The sequence below is a fragment of the Nelumbo nucifera genome, chromosome 1, assembly GCF_055504915.1.
Source record: "Nelumbo nucifera cultivar China Antique chromosome 1, China Antique-T2T, whole genome shotgun sequence".
Lineage (NCBI taxonomy): Eukaryota > Viridiplantae > Streptophyta > Magnoliopsida > Proteales > Nelumbonaceae > Nelumbo > Nelumbo nucifera.
In genome coordinates, this window is record NC_142649.1 from 72305060 (window position 1) to 72320169 (window position 15110).

Below are 15110 nucleotides of genomic sequence, written 5' to 3' on the forward strand. Positions count from 1 at the left end.
GGTTTTAAGGCCTTTCCCCTTTTTGGACAAAGTTGTGAAGTAGACATAGTGAAAGAATCACTTCCTAACGACCTACCCACTTGGAAAACCTTTCTCTGTGTTTCCGACACTGGAATACCCACATCCATCCTCACGGCTGATTCTTGTCCCTCTCCACCAACATCCTATAATTCATTAGACTCAGGGTCAGCTCCCTCGACGAAGGGAAGAGGAGTTTTCACAGCTTTAGGACCATTTTCTTCACCATTTCTAGTCTTCCCGCCACCTACCTCTTCAATCTCGTCCTCTAAAAACAACAGCTCTGTATGCAAACTTTCTGTTTCAAGTAAATCATTGTTGCTTTTCAAAGACAGACTTCCCAAACTTAAAGTTTCGTCTCTATCAGAATCGTCATTGTTGTTTTGTTCACTCAACCAATCTTCAAACCCTGTTCTGTTCAAATCACTAGGCTTCAGGTATCTCGGGTTGCGCCTATCTGGTGAGAGACGGTTTGCCAGGTTGGATGGGACCCATTGTAGAGAGCCTTGAGACTGAGAGTCTTGAGATTTTGTGCCTGAACTGTTCGATCAAAAGGAGGGATTCGGGGTAGAAGAAGATAGACGCTTAATCTCGTCTATCAACTCATCCCTCCTCCCAGTCACGTGCTTACTTAAAGGGTCCCTTGGCCCATCTGTCTTGTAATGGGTCTTGGGCTCAAAACTTGTAATATAAGAACCCAGCTTTAAAGCCTTTACTTGAGTTGCCTTCTCCAACCCACCAGAAAAGGGATCCACTCGACTGGGCCCATTTTCTAAGTCTTTTCCTCCCACGTGACCTCTTAACAAATCACGCCCCCCTGTTTTAATGGTCGAACCAGCAACCTTCCCTATCTGAGGTTGCTGGTTCAGCCCTCTCCCATTAGACATTGGTAAATTTTTGTCCATTTCCCCTGACACCACCTATGCAAAAGATCTGCCATTTGTCATAGCCTTTTCTTGCTTTCTACAGGTTTGACCTTCCATCTACCCCAAAGCTTTTTGGCTTCCCAGAATTTGTTGGCCCTTTTTAGTGAAACATTCCTTCCCATTTGAATTAACCAATCTCACAAGTCCACGCAATGCTTCTTCTTCCTCCTTCTCCCCTCCTACCATACGAGCCTCCTTCCACAGCCCTGCTTCAATGGAGGATGCTAGCCACACAGAGACAAAACTCCCCTCTGTTCGTACCTCTACCTTTCGTGGAATGTCTTCTAGCTTCACACCACTTAGCAGGATTGCTACTGAATAAAGATCACCCCAGAAAGCTCCTTTCAAGATTCCTCCACACAATACTGCTATAGACTCTGCTACTTCTTGTTTCCATAGATGAAATGGCAAGCCTATTACACGCACCACCACACCATCTTCGACAAATAAATCCTTGGAGTTGGATGTTGGATTCCATTTAAAGACTGTGAATGATCCGAAATCAGCCTGAACATTGATAGCTGATATTTTCAAATCATTCTCTATTGGATCTAGGAGGGCTTTACAGTTATTGAAGGGGGTTACTATGAAGACACTCTTCAGCTTCAACCTGGTTGCCAGTAAGTCAGCTACCCACCTCCAATCATTAACCTTTTCCTTGGCTTGTATCACAAACTTACTATCCCACTCTTCTCTCTCTAGACCTCCCACCATTCTGCATTGGCCTTTTGTTTTTGCCATGACCACTGGCCCTTGTTCTACCCTGCTGTTGCTGAGATATGCCTTCTCCTCCCTTATGGAGGCTTTTTTATCATTTGCTACTCTTTGAACAACCAGTCAACTTCCCCCCATCCTTGGTTCTGTTTTCCTGCTAGTAGACACACCAGTTGCCTTCGTCCCTTACCAAAAAATTCAGCCAAAGCTATGAAGAAGCCTTTTCTATTCCTCTTACATTCAACAACATATCTTCTCCCTTCTAATGTACTAAAATCCTGCCAGTTTATCTGCTTACCTTTTGAACAGGCTCCAGCTATGAACTCTCTTAGCCACTCAATCACTTCTAATCCTTCCAGCAATATTGTACCCTTTTTCGCTTCCCTTACCTTCAGGCTTACCTTCCCCTTGATTCTCATCTCTTCGAACAGGAAATTTTTTGCTTCTATCTTCAAGGATCTCCTCCACTGACCTGCCTGCACGAACTCCATTTCTCTAACTTGATCAACAGCTTTCTTCACCCACTATGTTAAACACTATGCACATGTTGATCTTATAGCATAACTAAGTGTTGCACATGATGTTGGAGTTTAACTGACACACTTGGATGGTTGGTCTGTAGTTGTCAAGAACATGTGGTGAAGAACATATATGTATTGTTACTCAGAGGATGGTGTAGTCAGTTGTGGGTCTATTCTTCTAATCTCAGACTGGAGAAGACAGCAAGATGAAGGAGAAAGAAAACTTGTCTGATCTGTACTCAAGCCCAGTAGAACTGCTCCGATACCATATTAACAGAAAAAGTAGAAGAAATATGGAAGAAGAAGAAGAAGAAGAAGAAGAAGAAGAAGAAGAAGAAGAAGAAGAAAAGAAGAGAGAGAGAGAAGGGAGAAGGGAGAAGGGAAGAGAAAAAAATTGAGAGAATCCTTGAAGATATTTCAAACATAGCATTCTCCTTGTTAAAGATGTTTATAAGTAAAATACTGAAATGTGAGAACTAATGGCAAGCTTTTTGTAGAGTTTACTGTATTTTTCCAATGGTGAAGCACATAGCCATACATTTGAAGATATTACAAGTTACAACTCTTTGGTAGTAGAGAAAAAAATAAGATGGATCTGCATTGAAACATAGAAAAATAACTTTTTAAGGGCCATTGCCTAATCATGGCCCCAGTCATCTAGGGTCTTGGGAAGGTCTACTAAGAGCTCCTTTTTTGATAAATAAAACAAAGTTAACTTGGATTAAGGAGTAGTACCAACTACTAAGAGCCTTATTTTCAAGTGTGTTTTAAACAGTTCATTGAAAAATGGCTAGATATATTTTCACTGTCATCTCTATATCCTATATGCAGTGTTTTTACCCATTATTAAATGTATACACTTACCATTGTGTGTTAATGAAGGAAACACACATTGCATTTCAAGAATGTGTATGTGTGTGTGTGTGTGTGTGTGTGAGAAAGAGAGAGAGAGAGAGAGAGAGAGACGCATCAAATCTTAGCATACAGATGTAAGAAGCACTTGGAAATTGCAATCATCGACTTCTATTCTGAAATATCTACTTACCATACATATAATTGTTTCCAAACATCTTGTGGAAGCAGTATGTAGTCACGCCCCTCTACAAGAGCATCATGAAGCTCCGATCCCAGGTTGGATTCCTCTGAGACTGCATCATACATTAAATCAGAATTATCAATGGCAGGAGGTCTCTTCAAATTACTTGAACCAGCTGATTCGCAATACTCAGGAGTATACAATGAGGATCCATCATTTGTGGTATTTGTTTGGTCTTGGTTCACATAATCAAGCCAGTTTTGCCACCATCTGATTGCAACCAAATGGAAGTCAGAGACCTTCTAGTAGTTAAATTTGCCCTTTCAAAGGAAAAAAAAGGCATAAATAATCACAGATATCAAACACATCTGTGCATACATACAAGCACACTTTTTAATATGTTTTGAGGACTTCCCACTATCGAGGGCATGCATAAGAGCTTAGTACAAGTAGTAGAACTGTATTACCTTCAAGAAAAGGGTAGTAGAAGTGTAGAACTGTATTTATTCATTGTTTTGAAAAGTTAGTGCATCCATAGTCCATAGATAAAAGAAAACCAAACAATGGAAACACTCCCGTATTTATGTGCATGAGCACACAAAAACTTCACTGCACAAGAAGCTTGTAGAAACCATGCAAGTATGAAAAAGGTTCATCACATAGGGTGATTTTTTAAGTTTGAGGATTAATTCTTACAGGTCCAATCAAATCCTGTGCTCATTACCAATTCCACCATGCAGTTACAGACCTAGAACTATATAAACACAGGACATTTGAAAGAAAAATGTGAGACACACAAACATAGATCTTATGCTCTTATATTATTGCAATATTGCCTCAAGAATGAATAGTCCAACAGAGCTGCCTGCTGCCCCTTTTATAAACTAGCAATGTCTGAGAATTCAAATAATTTGCAGCATTGCTATTAAGACACACTGTTATAGAGAGGCCTCTGAAGCAACTTGCTCTTGAAACATCTAAGTCATGTCTAAAGCACAGGAATAGGAACATTTCTCAATTAAGTAAGCACTTAATGTTTATGGTTACTCGTGAGCATTTCAATTCAATAGCTAATGCAGGTTGACTTATGTACATACCTTAACAAGGTGAGAAATAAATAAATAAAAAAAAATCTGTCTCTTGCTTCTAAATACAGTTATTACTAATTATATGCATGCCTAGTCAAAGAAAAAATGCTCCATTTGACTATTTGACACTACATTTGGTTTATTAAGTCTACTTACCTACCTGTTTCATTTTTCAATAATTGGCATTGTATCTTGAGGATAAGTCAAGCAATTTTGACCTGATGATCACTATATGAATTCCATTGATTAAAAAAAACTATCGAAATCCCATTCCACTATTCTGCTCCATGTAAAATTCTCTCATTTCTTTCAGACCATATACACTAGAAAAATCACCAACAGTGTAATTCCCAAACCACTTTGCCCTCCTCACTGAGTTAAAAGCACCCCATATAAGGGCGCATACTTCTCTAGTAAAACTATGGTGCAGGAAAAAAATGGCATGTAGTCCCTTCCTCAAGTCTAAAAGGGACCCAATCAGTATTGTCTAGTTCCATTCTGCTCCATATGTGTCACTGACAGGATCTTTATCCTTACTCTTTAGCTTCATCATCCTGTTCCACCATCCTCCTCTATATACGCCACTGATTGGATAAATACCTAAATTGCTGGGAATCAGCTCGTTTCAGCTTCAAACTCCATGCAAGATGAGATCGCATTCTAGTTTTCACGATTCAAGAAAATGTGCAAAAGTTCATTTGACAAGAACTGATCTTTTCTCTTTATCGTGAGTGGCTATTGAAGAGTCTAACTCTAAGATCTTCGGTTTTGAAGTTCATGTTTTCAAGGAAAAATGTGTAACTCACTAGTAAAAAAAGAACTTACTCTCCACAGCTTAGACGCTGAGATGGTGAAAACAAGAAACGCTGAGCCAAAAAAAACGGTATTAAAAACAAGAGACCTCCATCTTCATATGCAAGTGCTGGTCGACTTCTTCACTTATCAATTAAATGCATACAACAATAAAAAGGAGAAAAACAATCTTGTCACTTAATAGTGTCAAAGCAAGCATCGGAACCCTAGGTCTGTCCGTTCCGTTCGAATACTTATTTCCGATATTTCAATTCCACAAGTCCCATTATTGCGACTATCAAAATGAAGGGTTTCTAAGGTCCATTAAGATCTCCAATCCATAAAGCTACAAAAATTAGATGATTGACACATGAGAGGATTTTCCAGAATTTCTAGACCGGCTGTCCATAAAAACGGTTTAAATCGAACTAAAACAGCACAAAAAAATTATAATTTTCCAAATTATCTATGATGAAAATGCGATCAAGATAAGAAGACGAGGGGCTTAACCTTTGAGTGATGAGATAAAAGGTGTCTCCTTCCTTGACCTGAGCTTCAGCAGCCATGATAATGTCTCTGATCATGAGCCTCTCTGCTTCTTGTGTGAGCTCTGAGCTGCATATTGAGCCCTCCATCGTCCAGAGAGCTGTTACAGATCCAAAATTCCAAATCTTCGTCCTTCGGCGTTTTTCCGTTTTCCAGTTAACTGCAATAGCTAAACAATGAACCCGGCCGGTGTCTACACCATATGATCTGTCTATAAGCCTATTGTTAAAAAATTAAAAAAAAAATGAAAATATACGAAAAAACTTAGGTCAGATCATCCACCAAGTTTTGTTCAAATGAATGGGTTTTTTGTTCAAATACTTATACCATTTCCCAGGTTTTGCAATCAAAAAACTAGTTAGAGCTACAATGGAATTGTTTTACCAAAATGTCCTTAATGGCATAAATATAAATTTTGCCTCAAAAAATATTAAATAGGGAAAATTAGGATGAAACTCGGGCAGGCCCAACTTGAGCTCTGACCTACCTAGGGCACAATTTTATATGATTGGACTTGGATTTTCGGTCCTCAAGTTAGACATGACCCAAATACTTCAGGCCTTTTTTTTTTGTAAGAAAAAAGATGAGCTACACAAGGCAGGGGTAGTTCGGAGGATCCAGAGATGGAATCGAAGGAAAACAAAAGAATAGAAGATCCATAGAAACAAGAGCTTGATTTGCTAACCAATTTGTCGCTTGATTCACTTCTCTAAAGGACGGGAATACAAAGCTCCATGATCCAGCTTGTCTGCTAATCTCCCGCACTCTCTGGTGATGTTCTTTAGTCTTCATTAGGACGCATCGGTTCTTCAAGCATGAGATAACTAAAAAGGAGTCTCCTTCAAAATTGATAGGAAAAGACATGAAGTTTTGGGCCATATTGTGGGCTTCCCATGCAGCCCAAGCTTCAGCCACGTTGATTGTAGTACAGCCCACCGAGTACGCTTTGTAATCCAAAACTTCCTCACGAAAATTTCTCACAATACAAGCAATAATGGAAGAACCATCATTCTTTCTTGAGGCGTCGAAATTTATCTTAATCATACCCCCCTTTGGCCCTTTCCACATGACTGCTTTCAAAGTTCTTGATTATCTAATTTAACATCAAATGAAGAACCTGAGTGAAATTCCTTGAAAGCTTAATGAGCTTTTTCGATAATAACCGAGGATGAGGACCTATTATTGAACATTCTTTCATTTCTATTCTTCCATAAAAACCACAAAATAAAACAAATTTTCTCAGGCACACAGTCCTCAATATTTGGATTATTACTTAAATTGCACCACTAGTCTATCATCGAAGCTCCACTAAAAGATTGCCCTACCACAAAGTGGTTGAACATTTGCCACACTTGTAGATAAAAAGGTACACTTAAGAAAGATATGCTCAGAATTCTCGATCTCACCACAAAAACAATGAGAATCATTAGTGGGTAGGCCCTTAGATATGAGCATAGCCTTTGTCAAAAGGCGATTATTTAAGAAAAAATATATAAATGTTTTCAGTTTTGGGGGAATCCTAAGGCCTCAAACCTTATTGAGAACCTGATTTACACCCCCACTACCTCTTGCCATGCGATGGGCTTCCTTATAAGATGACTTAATGGTGAAATTTCCTTTGGGATCACCTCGCCAAATAATGTTATTGTCCTTTAACTCCGAAGGAATCAAAATAGGCCTAATAATGTTCCAAACATGATTTGGAACAATACTATTGATCCTATCTTCCTTCCACACTTTTCTCTTGTGATCTATAAATTCCTCGACTTTGATATCATTACCAAAATTAGGAGAATCACTACTCACTATCTCCTCAATAAAAGCTATGATCAATCCATTTATCTTTCCATAAAAGCACTTTATGCCCATTACCAATGACCCAATCAATACCCTCTTAAGCAGGTTTCTAGCATTAAGAATCCCTCTCCAGGCCCAAGAAATGCCATTTTTAATAGGGGTATTCTAGAGGTCTCCATTTCTCAAATATTTATGGGTAACCACTTTTACCCATAAATTAGTTTGATCTTCCAAGATTTTCCCTCCGAGCTTAGCAAGACAAGCTTCATTCACCCACTATAAATTTTTTATGCCAAGCCCACCCCAACTGGTAAGCATATTTTCTCCCATTTCATTAAACGGAGTGGTTTTTTGCCATTATTCTTTGATCACAAAAAAATCCCTTTGAACAAAATCTTTGTTCAAAACATTTAACAAAATAGTTTGAAAAAAATAGTAATCCAAATACCATCATCTTTCCAGATTCTGAAAATTTTATTCCTATTCCTCCTAATGGAGACTATAGTTTGAAAAAAATTGTTATTTTTATCCCCCAAATTCAACTAATCAATTTTGGATTTTTGGGCTCAAAGGATCTCTTCCCTATTTAGAAATTTATCCAAATGGATTTGGAGGGCTTTCTCTAAATTTAACTGAGCTCTATCACTTGGATTGTCTAAAATTCTCTTTTGGGTTTCAACCAGTTTGGCCATTAAATATGTTTTCTTTTTAATGATATGCCCAAAATGCTCTCTATTCCATCTCTTAATATTTTGGATCAATACCTTAAAAAAAAAAACGGATTGCTCTAGATCCATAAACATTATTATTCCAAGAACTGGCCACAACTTCTGAAAATTTTGGATCTTCACGCAACATAGCTTCGAACCTAAAAGGTCTATGCCCTTTAGGAACCTTATAGTCAGTGTTAAGTAGGGGTGTCAATGGACTGGTTTTGGGTTGGACTCCGTCCAAATCAAAATCCATATGGATGGATTGGACGGACCAATAAGACATATTGAATTTGGACGAACTAAACAAACCAATATGACATATTGGATTGGACCTGATTTGTCCATAACAAATTTATATTGGATTGAGCCAATATCAATGAACCACATTTGAATTGAAACCAATCTAAATTAACAGAAATTTGAACAAATTGAACAATCTCTGGACATGTCCAAAATATTCATTGGACTGGATTGGACCAGGTCCATTTATAATGGACTCACATTGGACTGGACCGGATTGGACCAAATCCAATCCAATTGACACCCCTAGTGTTAAGGAGGATAGGGGAGTGGTCTAAAGAGAGAAAGGGGATATTTTCAAGAATTGCATGAGAGTACTCCAAACCCCAAGCATCATTATAAAAAGCCCAATCCAACATTTCCCACGTATGTTCCTTAAATTATATTGGATACCTAACAATTTCATTTCAATAAGATTGCAGTCACTAATCATGTTATTAAAGTTTCTCATATGGCTAGGGAGAACTGCTCTCCCACTAAATTTATTTGAATTGGAAGAGAGGGCATTGAAATCTCCAATTAGACACCTAATCCAATCCCATGCCCGAATTTGCTCATTATCAAAACCCTATTTTTGCTGGGTTCTCTGTCTAGACCCCTAATTCACCCACAAACATCGATCAAACCATTTCGACCCTACCAAAACCCAAAGAATCCAAGAACCCAAATTTCAACCCCCAAATGCCTAAAATCCATCGTTGAACCCACCTAATACCCTTAACTAGATTACCAAAATTACCCCTTGACCAATTACCAAAATACTCCTTGGACTAATTACCAAAACACCCCTAACCTAATTCCTAAATTACCTCTTCTTTCATATTTCCAAAATACCCCTTGGACTAATTACCAAAATGCCCCTAACCTAATTCCCAAATTACCTATTTTTCAAATCTCCCAAAAATACCCCTTGACCAAATTACCAAAATACCCCTTTGACCAATTACCAAAATACCCCTGACCTAATTCCCAAATTACCCATTTTTCTAAATCTCCCAAAATACCCTCCATCCCAAATTCATGAATTGCCCTTTTAACCAAATTTACCAAAATGCCCTTATTCAACAAAATTACCTAATCTACATACCCTAAATCATCAAATTGCCTCAAAATTACCCGATTACCCTTTCATCCCAAATTACCAATTTATCCTCCAAGCTAAAACACCTTCACTCACCAAATTACTTGAGTACCCCTCTAAATCTACCCCCCAAAACCCCTAAATTACCAAATTTTCCTTCTTACCAAACTACCCCAAGGTAAAATTACAAAATTACCCTTCGGGCCCAAGTTATGAAACCTTCCTATTCCTCCAAATCCCAACCTTTCAAACCCCCAATTGTTTTAAGATTTGGCTAGAACCACCCTTCCCCTCTCCTTATAAATAGAGGGCACCCATCCCAAGGAGAGGGAGGTCAGATGAGAAAGAGGGGGATCAAGAATTAGAGAAAATGAGGGGGGCATGAGGAGGCTCTAGTCGCTTTAGGCTTTTGAAGGAAGAGAGAGAGTTTGGTTAGGCTAGAGCAAGGCGTTTGAGAGAGAAAACGAGAGAGAGCTCGCACGAGAGGGTTTGTGGAAGAGAAGATGGAGACTTTGACTGAGTGAAGAAGGAGATTAGAGAGAAGAGCGAAATACGAGAGAGGGATTTGAGAGAAAAGGTTGTGAGGGAAGCGAGAGAGGGTCTAAGAGAGAAAACCTTCTTCAAAGAGAAAGCTAGAGTTGAAGTTGTTCATACCAAGCGAAGGCATTGTTGAAGAATTCGTTTCCTCAATCCTTCTGTCAAACCCAGGGAAGTGTTTGGGTGTTTGAATTTCTTAATAGGAGGAGCTCACATTGTCTTGCATTCTGAAGGAGTATCTCGTGTCATTGACACATCAGCTTCTACCAGGTCCATATTCAAAGATTAAGCCAAAGTGTTTCTGGCTGAAAATCGCTTCCTGAAAAGTTCAGCCCCTGGGATATCTTGCAGCATTGTCAATTCTTACAGAGGTAAAAATCAATTACCTCACAACCCTAAGTTCATCTCCAAATCCAATCTTATATTTAGAAATTAATCTTGGTTTTATTTTAGTTAGCTATCTATTTGTTTCATTGTTTTTCTTTCTTTTTTTCTTTGTCTCTATAATTTTCCTTTGTTAGTTTAGTCTAGTTTTAGCCTTGCATTCAAGTTCGAATACGAGAGCCTACGCATTCTCTAGCATCCGAGAGGTTCGTGCTTCTTCTTCCTTTTTGACCAGCCAGCCGAGTCCGAGGTTGGAGGTTCTAATAGAAAATGGGCAATCCCTCATCCTTTTGCTTAGGCCCCTACCTCCAAAAGGGGGTTGGTCCGGAAGTGAAGGAAGAGGCATTCTTCTCCTTTCGAATGGTTGGAGGATTTAAGTTTTTTTATTTGAATCTAAAATAAAAAGGGAATTTCGGTATTTACACAAACCAGAGAGGGGTGTCTAACCCCTTCCCTCTCTCTTTCTCAACATACCCATATCGGCCTTTTCCTGGTTGATTGGTGTGGAGTCACTGGAGTCACTGTTTACTCTAAATGTTTTACAAAATCTAATCTCGGGAGACCCATCACTCCTGTTAGACAGTTTACGCCCTTAGCTCTAATCAGACTGATGTACTTATGACATTTATTGTAAATGAATAAAGTATATATTTGATTCATGTCATAGTGGTGTGTTTCTGTGTAATATCCTTAAACTAGACACTTATGAGACTCGTGTTAGTTTAGAATGTTCATAGCCGTTGGATAAGTCTGGGGAGATTTATCCTGTTAAGGCTGACACTGATGTGCCGCCAAGTGTTGGGGTGGCCTGTCTCATCTGCCAGGGTGAGACCCGAGGTACATGAAGTGTAGGTTTACTTGAAACCCTAAACCAAATCAGATTTCCAGTATTGCCCTAGACCTTGGTGATTAGTGGGCAAAACTGGAAAGTTACACCTGACCCTTAGACTCGATTATGATACTGCACTCGATCTTAGCTGTCAACGATCTTGCCTCTGAACTGAGTGGCAGGGACCTGAAATGGAGGGAGAAGAGAAGTTTCGGGGAGAACCCGGCGTAAGGGCTCCGAAGCTCAAGTTAGAGTCTTTCAAAGGCAAGATAGACCAGATAGCGCAAAAGTTAGCATACCTCGTTCTTGTGGGGTATGAGCCTTTTATAACCACCTCGCGCACTCACTTCCAGGCTTCTGTCAGATCGGGCATGATTATTTCTAAGCTCCCGCCAGTTCGGATGTCATTTCCTCTGGCCGAACAGAACCGCCACTGCTCCTTTTGTTGGAGCCGTCTTTGCGGCTAGTAACGACGGTGGCAGGTGGCGGTAGCAGGAGGCCATTTGAAGTGCGGCTGTCAGGCGTCAGATCCCAAATCAGTCAGGTGCGCCGCCCTCGGATACGGATGTCCTTGGTGTTAGGTACGTTTGGTCAGCCTGGTGTTTCGGAAGCGAAGTGCTGGAGTGGCGAGCGAGATGTCTTGAGCTCGGTTTGGGGAGTGTTCCGAACTGCCATGGGTCAGCTCGGGTCACAGCTTTGCGAGGCTTGGGACCCGAGGTAGTTCGTGCTCCTTGCAGGGAGCTCGAGTTCTCAGTAGGGAGCTCGGGTTCTTAATAGGGAGCTCGGACTCCCAGTAGGGAGCTCGGACTCTTGGTAGGGAGCTCGGGCTCCTAGTAGAGCGGTCTGAAGTTCGGGCTCACTACCGAGCCCGAACATCGTTACTTTCGGTGCTCGTTTTGGGCGCTCCGCTGTCCCGAGTTGTTTGCTTTTGCCACGTGTTGGGCGATTGCGAGGTCGGGCCAAATTTCCCTTCATCAATTGCCCCCCACTCCCTGCGACAAGGGTCCTGTCTTGGCGCGGGGAGTTCGTAAGGTAGCAGGAGGGTTTTGGTCCGTACTGAGGGCGCTTGCTTTAATTTGATTTTCAAAAAAGGGCGCACGTTTGGGAGACGTGATGGTAGCCGTTCGGGACTCGTGCTGCAGATGCTTTTATTGTGAGGAGACGTGCGCCGACACCCTATCAGTTTCGAGAAGATGCGTGCTGACGCCCCGTCCTCTGACAGGACGTGCGCGACGCTTGCCAGTTTCGGAAAGACGTGCGCTGGTCGGCTTCGGAAGATGTGCGGTTTAGCGCAGCTGTGGACTGTTGCATAGGCTTCGATCTGGGCCGTCGCTTTCCGGCCGCTGTGGATGGATATAAATAGCGCGGGGGGGGGGGGGGGGCGTCCTCGCTACTGTACCTCTTGAGCTCGCGCCTAAGTTTCAGTTCGCGTCCAGGCTCTTCAGCTCGCGTCCCAGGTTCCTTGCTTGTTCGAGCTTTCGCAGTCTACTTGTCTTCTCCCCGGGTGAGTGTTCTTGGAATCCCGTTCCATTCTCTGATGTCTAGTTCGGAGGGTTCAGACAGTTCAAGCGGGTCTGATGTAGGTTCTACGAACCAATTTGCGTCCCCCGATAGTTCAAGTGAGCCCGATGTAGGTCCTGAGGAAGGGGTTGAACCTACAGACCGAGGTGCCTCGGGTAGGTCGGCGTCCACCTCCTGTCGTGGCCAGGTTTTAGATCAGTTCGGCCCTTCGACTATGACGCCTGAGGGACTTCAATCCCTCATAGATTACTACAACTTGCCCGGGGAGCACGCCTACTTCATCCCTACGGGTAGCTTCCCTTGGGAACACGGTCCTGATGAGATCGTGATTTTCCGGGAGCAGCTTGCTGCGGGGCTGGGACTGCCTTTTCATCATCTTCTCGTCGAGGTTCTAAACCACTTCGGTGTGACGGTCGGTCAGTTTCACCCGAACTCCATTAGGAATTTAGTGGGGACGATCTCCTTATTCTGTGACGAGAACTTTCCTTTGGATCTGGAGATTTTCTCCTCTATTTTAATGCTGAAAAAGCAAGCGGGTCCCCTTCCCGGGCGTAGGCGGGCATACTACCTGTCTCCTTGCCCAGGCTTCAAACTCTTACACGGACTCCCTAATAAGGTCTCGGCGTGGAAGCAGGACTATTTCGGGGTGCGAAGTGCACTGGGGTGGCCGTTTCAGACCGGCTGGGGGATGGCCGCTCCCGACTCCGGCGTCACACTTGATAAGGAGACGGCAAAGGGCCTCCGGCAATGGGCACGGCTTGGGCTGGAGTGTCAACGGTATATGACGGATGCCAAGCTTATTGCTGCTGGCTTGAGTTCGGGTAGGTTCTTCCCCTAGCGATCCTGTCTTGCTCTTCTTTTACGTCTTACTGATGCTGAACTCCTTTTCGCAGGTACGATGGACTCTCGAGGGACCCGAGGTGGGCACTTGTTCCAGGGCATGAAGAGGAGAAAACGGGTGGCTAAGCGAGCTCGCGCCGAACCACCCCAGGGTGCGGAGCCCGAGGTGCCGGACTATCCGACGGAGGATCAGCCCATGGAGCCCGAGATGGTTCCTCCTATGCAGGAGCCGGCAGGGGATCCTTATGCTGAAACCACACACACAGGGGCTCCCGCTTACTCCGAATCTGCCCATATGCGAGCTGGGCCGTTAGGTTTGGAGGCCCCGGGGGACTTCAGGAGTGTGTTGTCGCCTGTTCACGCTCTTCAACGGAGTAAGGAGGCCATGTTTCCCGAGGAAGTCGCGGCGTGGACCGAACTCCCTCTGCACCAAGTGGCCTGTCGTGCCGTTACTCATGCCATGGTGGTAAGTGCTCCCTTCTTTAGAGTTCTTTGGCTTTTATTCTTGTATTCGTTCCTTTGATCCCTAGTTTCCTTTTGATAGGTGAACTCTTCTGTTTACGCCTTGGCGAACCAGGTAGAGAGGTGCTCGAGGGAGGCACGAGCTGAGGAGGCTGCTCGAGCTGCCGAGGAGGCTGCTCGCCTCGCGCGGTCTAGGCAGGCGAGGTCTCAGAGAGATGCTGAGGCCATGGGAGTGGTGGTGAAGCATATGGCGGAATTGAAGCTGGACCTGCAGCATCAGGTCGAGTATCTTCAGGAGGATATCAGGGAGAGGACTCAGATATTCTCTCAAGGCATCGAAGACGCGAAGAAGAAAGCTGTCAGTGATTATATTGCTTCGCCGGATTTCGATGATCTGATGGTGGACTCCTATAGGAGGGGTTTCAAGCTAAGCCGGTGGATGATCCGGAATACGTACCCCGAGCTTGATACCAGTGCCATATCCACTTCGCGCATTACTCAAGAGATGGCTAATGCTGCAGATGCCGAACCGGACTCCGAGGGGGAGGTAGGTCCTTCGGGTGTTGTCGAAGTGGCTTCTGATAATGATGAAGTAGCCCCTGGCTTGTAAAATGGCTTTTTGTTCAAGTGGCTTCTGATAATGTACTCAAGAAATGGCTCTTTTTTTTTTGAATGTACACATTTATCTGAAATGAAATGGCTTTTTGTTTAAGTGTTGGTTGTCCTATCTTTGAGCTGCGTTTTTTGCCGAACTGACCATTTCGGTCCTTCAGTTCATTTTCTACCTAGGCTTCGAGGTACTTGCCTTGGTGGTTTATAGGTAGTATCTTCTTAAGTTGACGACGTTCCATGCTCGGGGTACTTGTTTCCCTTCTAGGGTTTCGAGCTCGTATGCCCCCCCACCGAGTGCTTTCTTTACTCTGTACGGTCCTTCCCAGTTTGGTCCAAGTTTCCCTACGCCGGGTTCTGGCACCATGACCTTACGGAGAACCAGGTCGCCGACGC

General features: G+C 42.7%; 2 protein-coding genes across 4 annotated transcripts in view; one reads left to right on the forward strand and one right to left on the reverse strand.

Moving 5' to 3' along the window:
* Positions 1–5931, reverse strand: part of UBP5 (ubiquitin-specific protease 5) — a 70919-nt gene extending 64988 nt beyond the window's left edge. For all 3 annotated transcript variants that reach the window (XR_016085570.1, XM_010269401.3, XM_019199024.2), the window contains exons 1-2: positions 5606–5931; positions 3225–3485 (exon numbers count right to left, since the gene is read on the reverse strand). Coding sequence is in view for 2 of the 3 variants with exons in the window: in XM_010269401.3 (XP_010267703.1) it covers positions 3225–3485; positions 5606–5730 (386 nt within the window). In the remaining variant the exon portion in view is untranslated. The remainder of the gene's footprint in view (positions 1–3224; positions 3486–5605) is intronic.
* Positions 5932–13701: 7770 nt separating this feature from the next.
* On the forward strand, positions 13702–14715 carry LOC148803416 (uncharacterized). Its single transcript, XM_088903398.1, has 2 exons — positions 13702–14109; positions 14188–14715. The coding sequence occupies exons 1-2, from the start codon at positions 13702–13704 to the stop codon at positions 14713–14715; spliced, it is 936 nt and encodes a 311-aa protein (XP_088759524.1).
* The last annotated feature ends 395 nt before the right edge of the window (positions 14716–15110 follow it).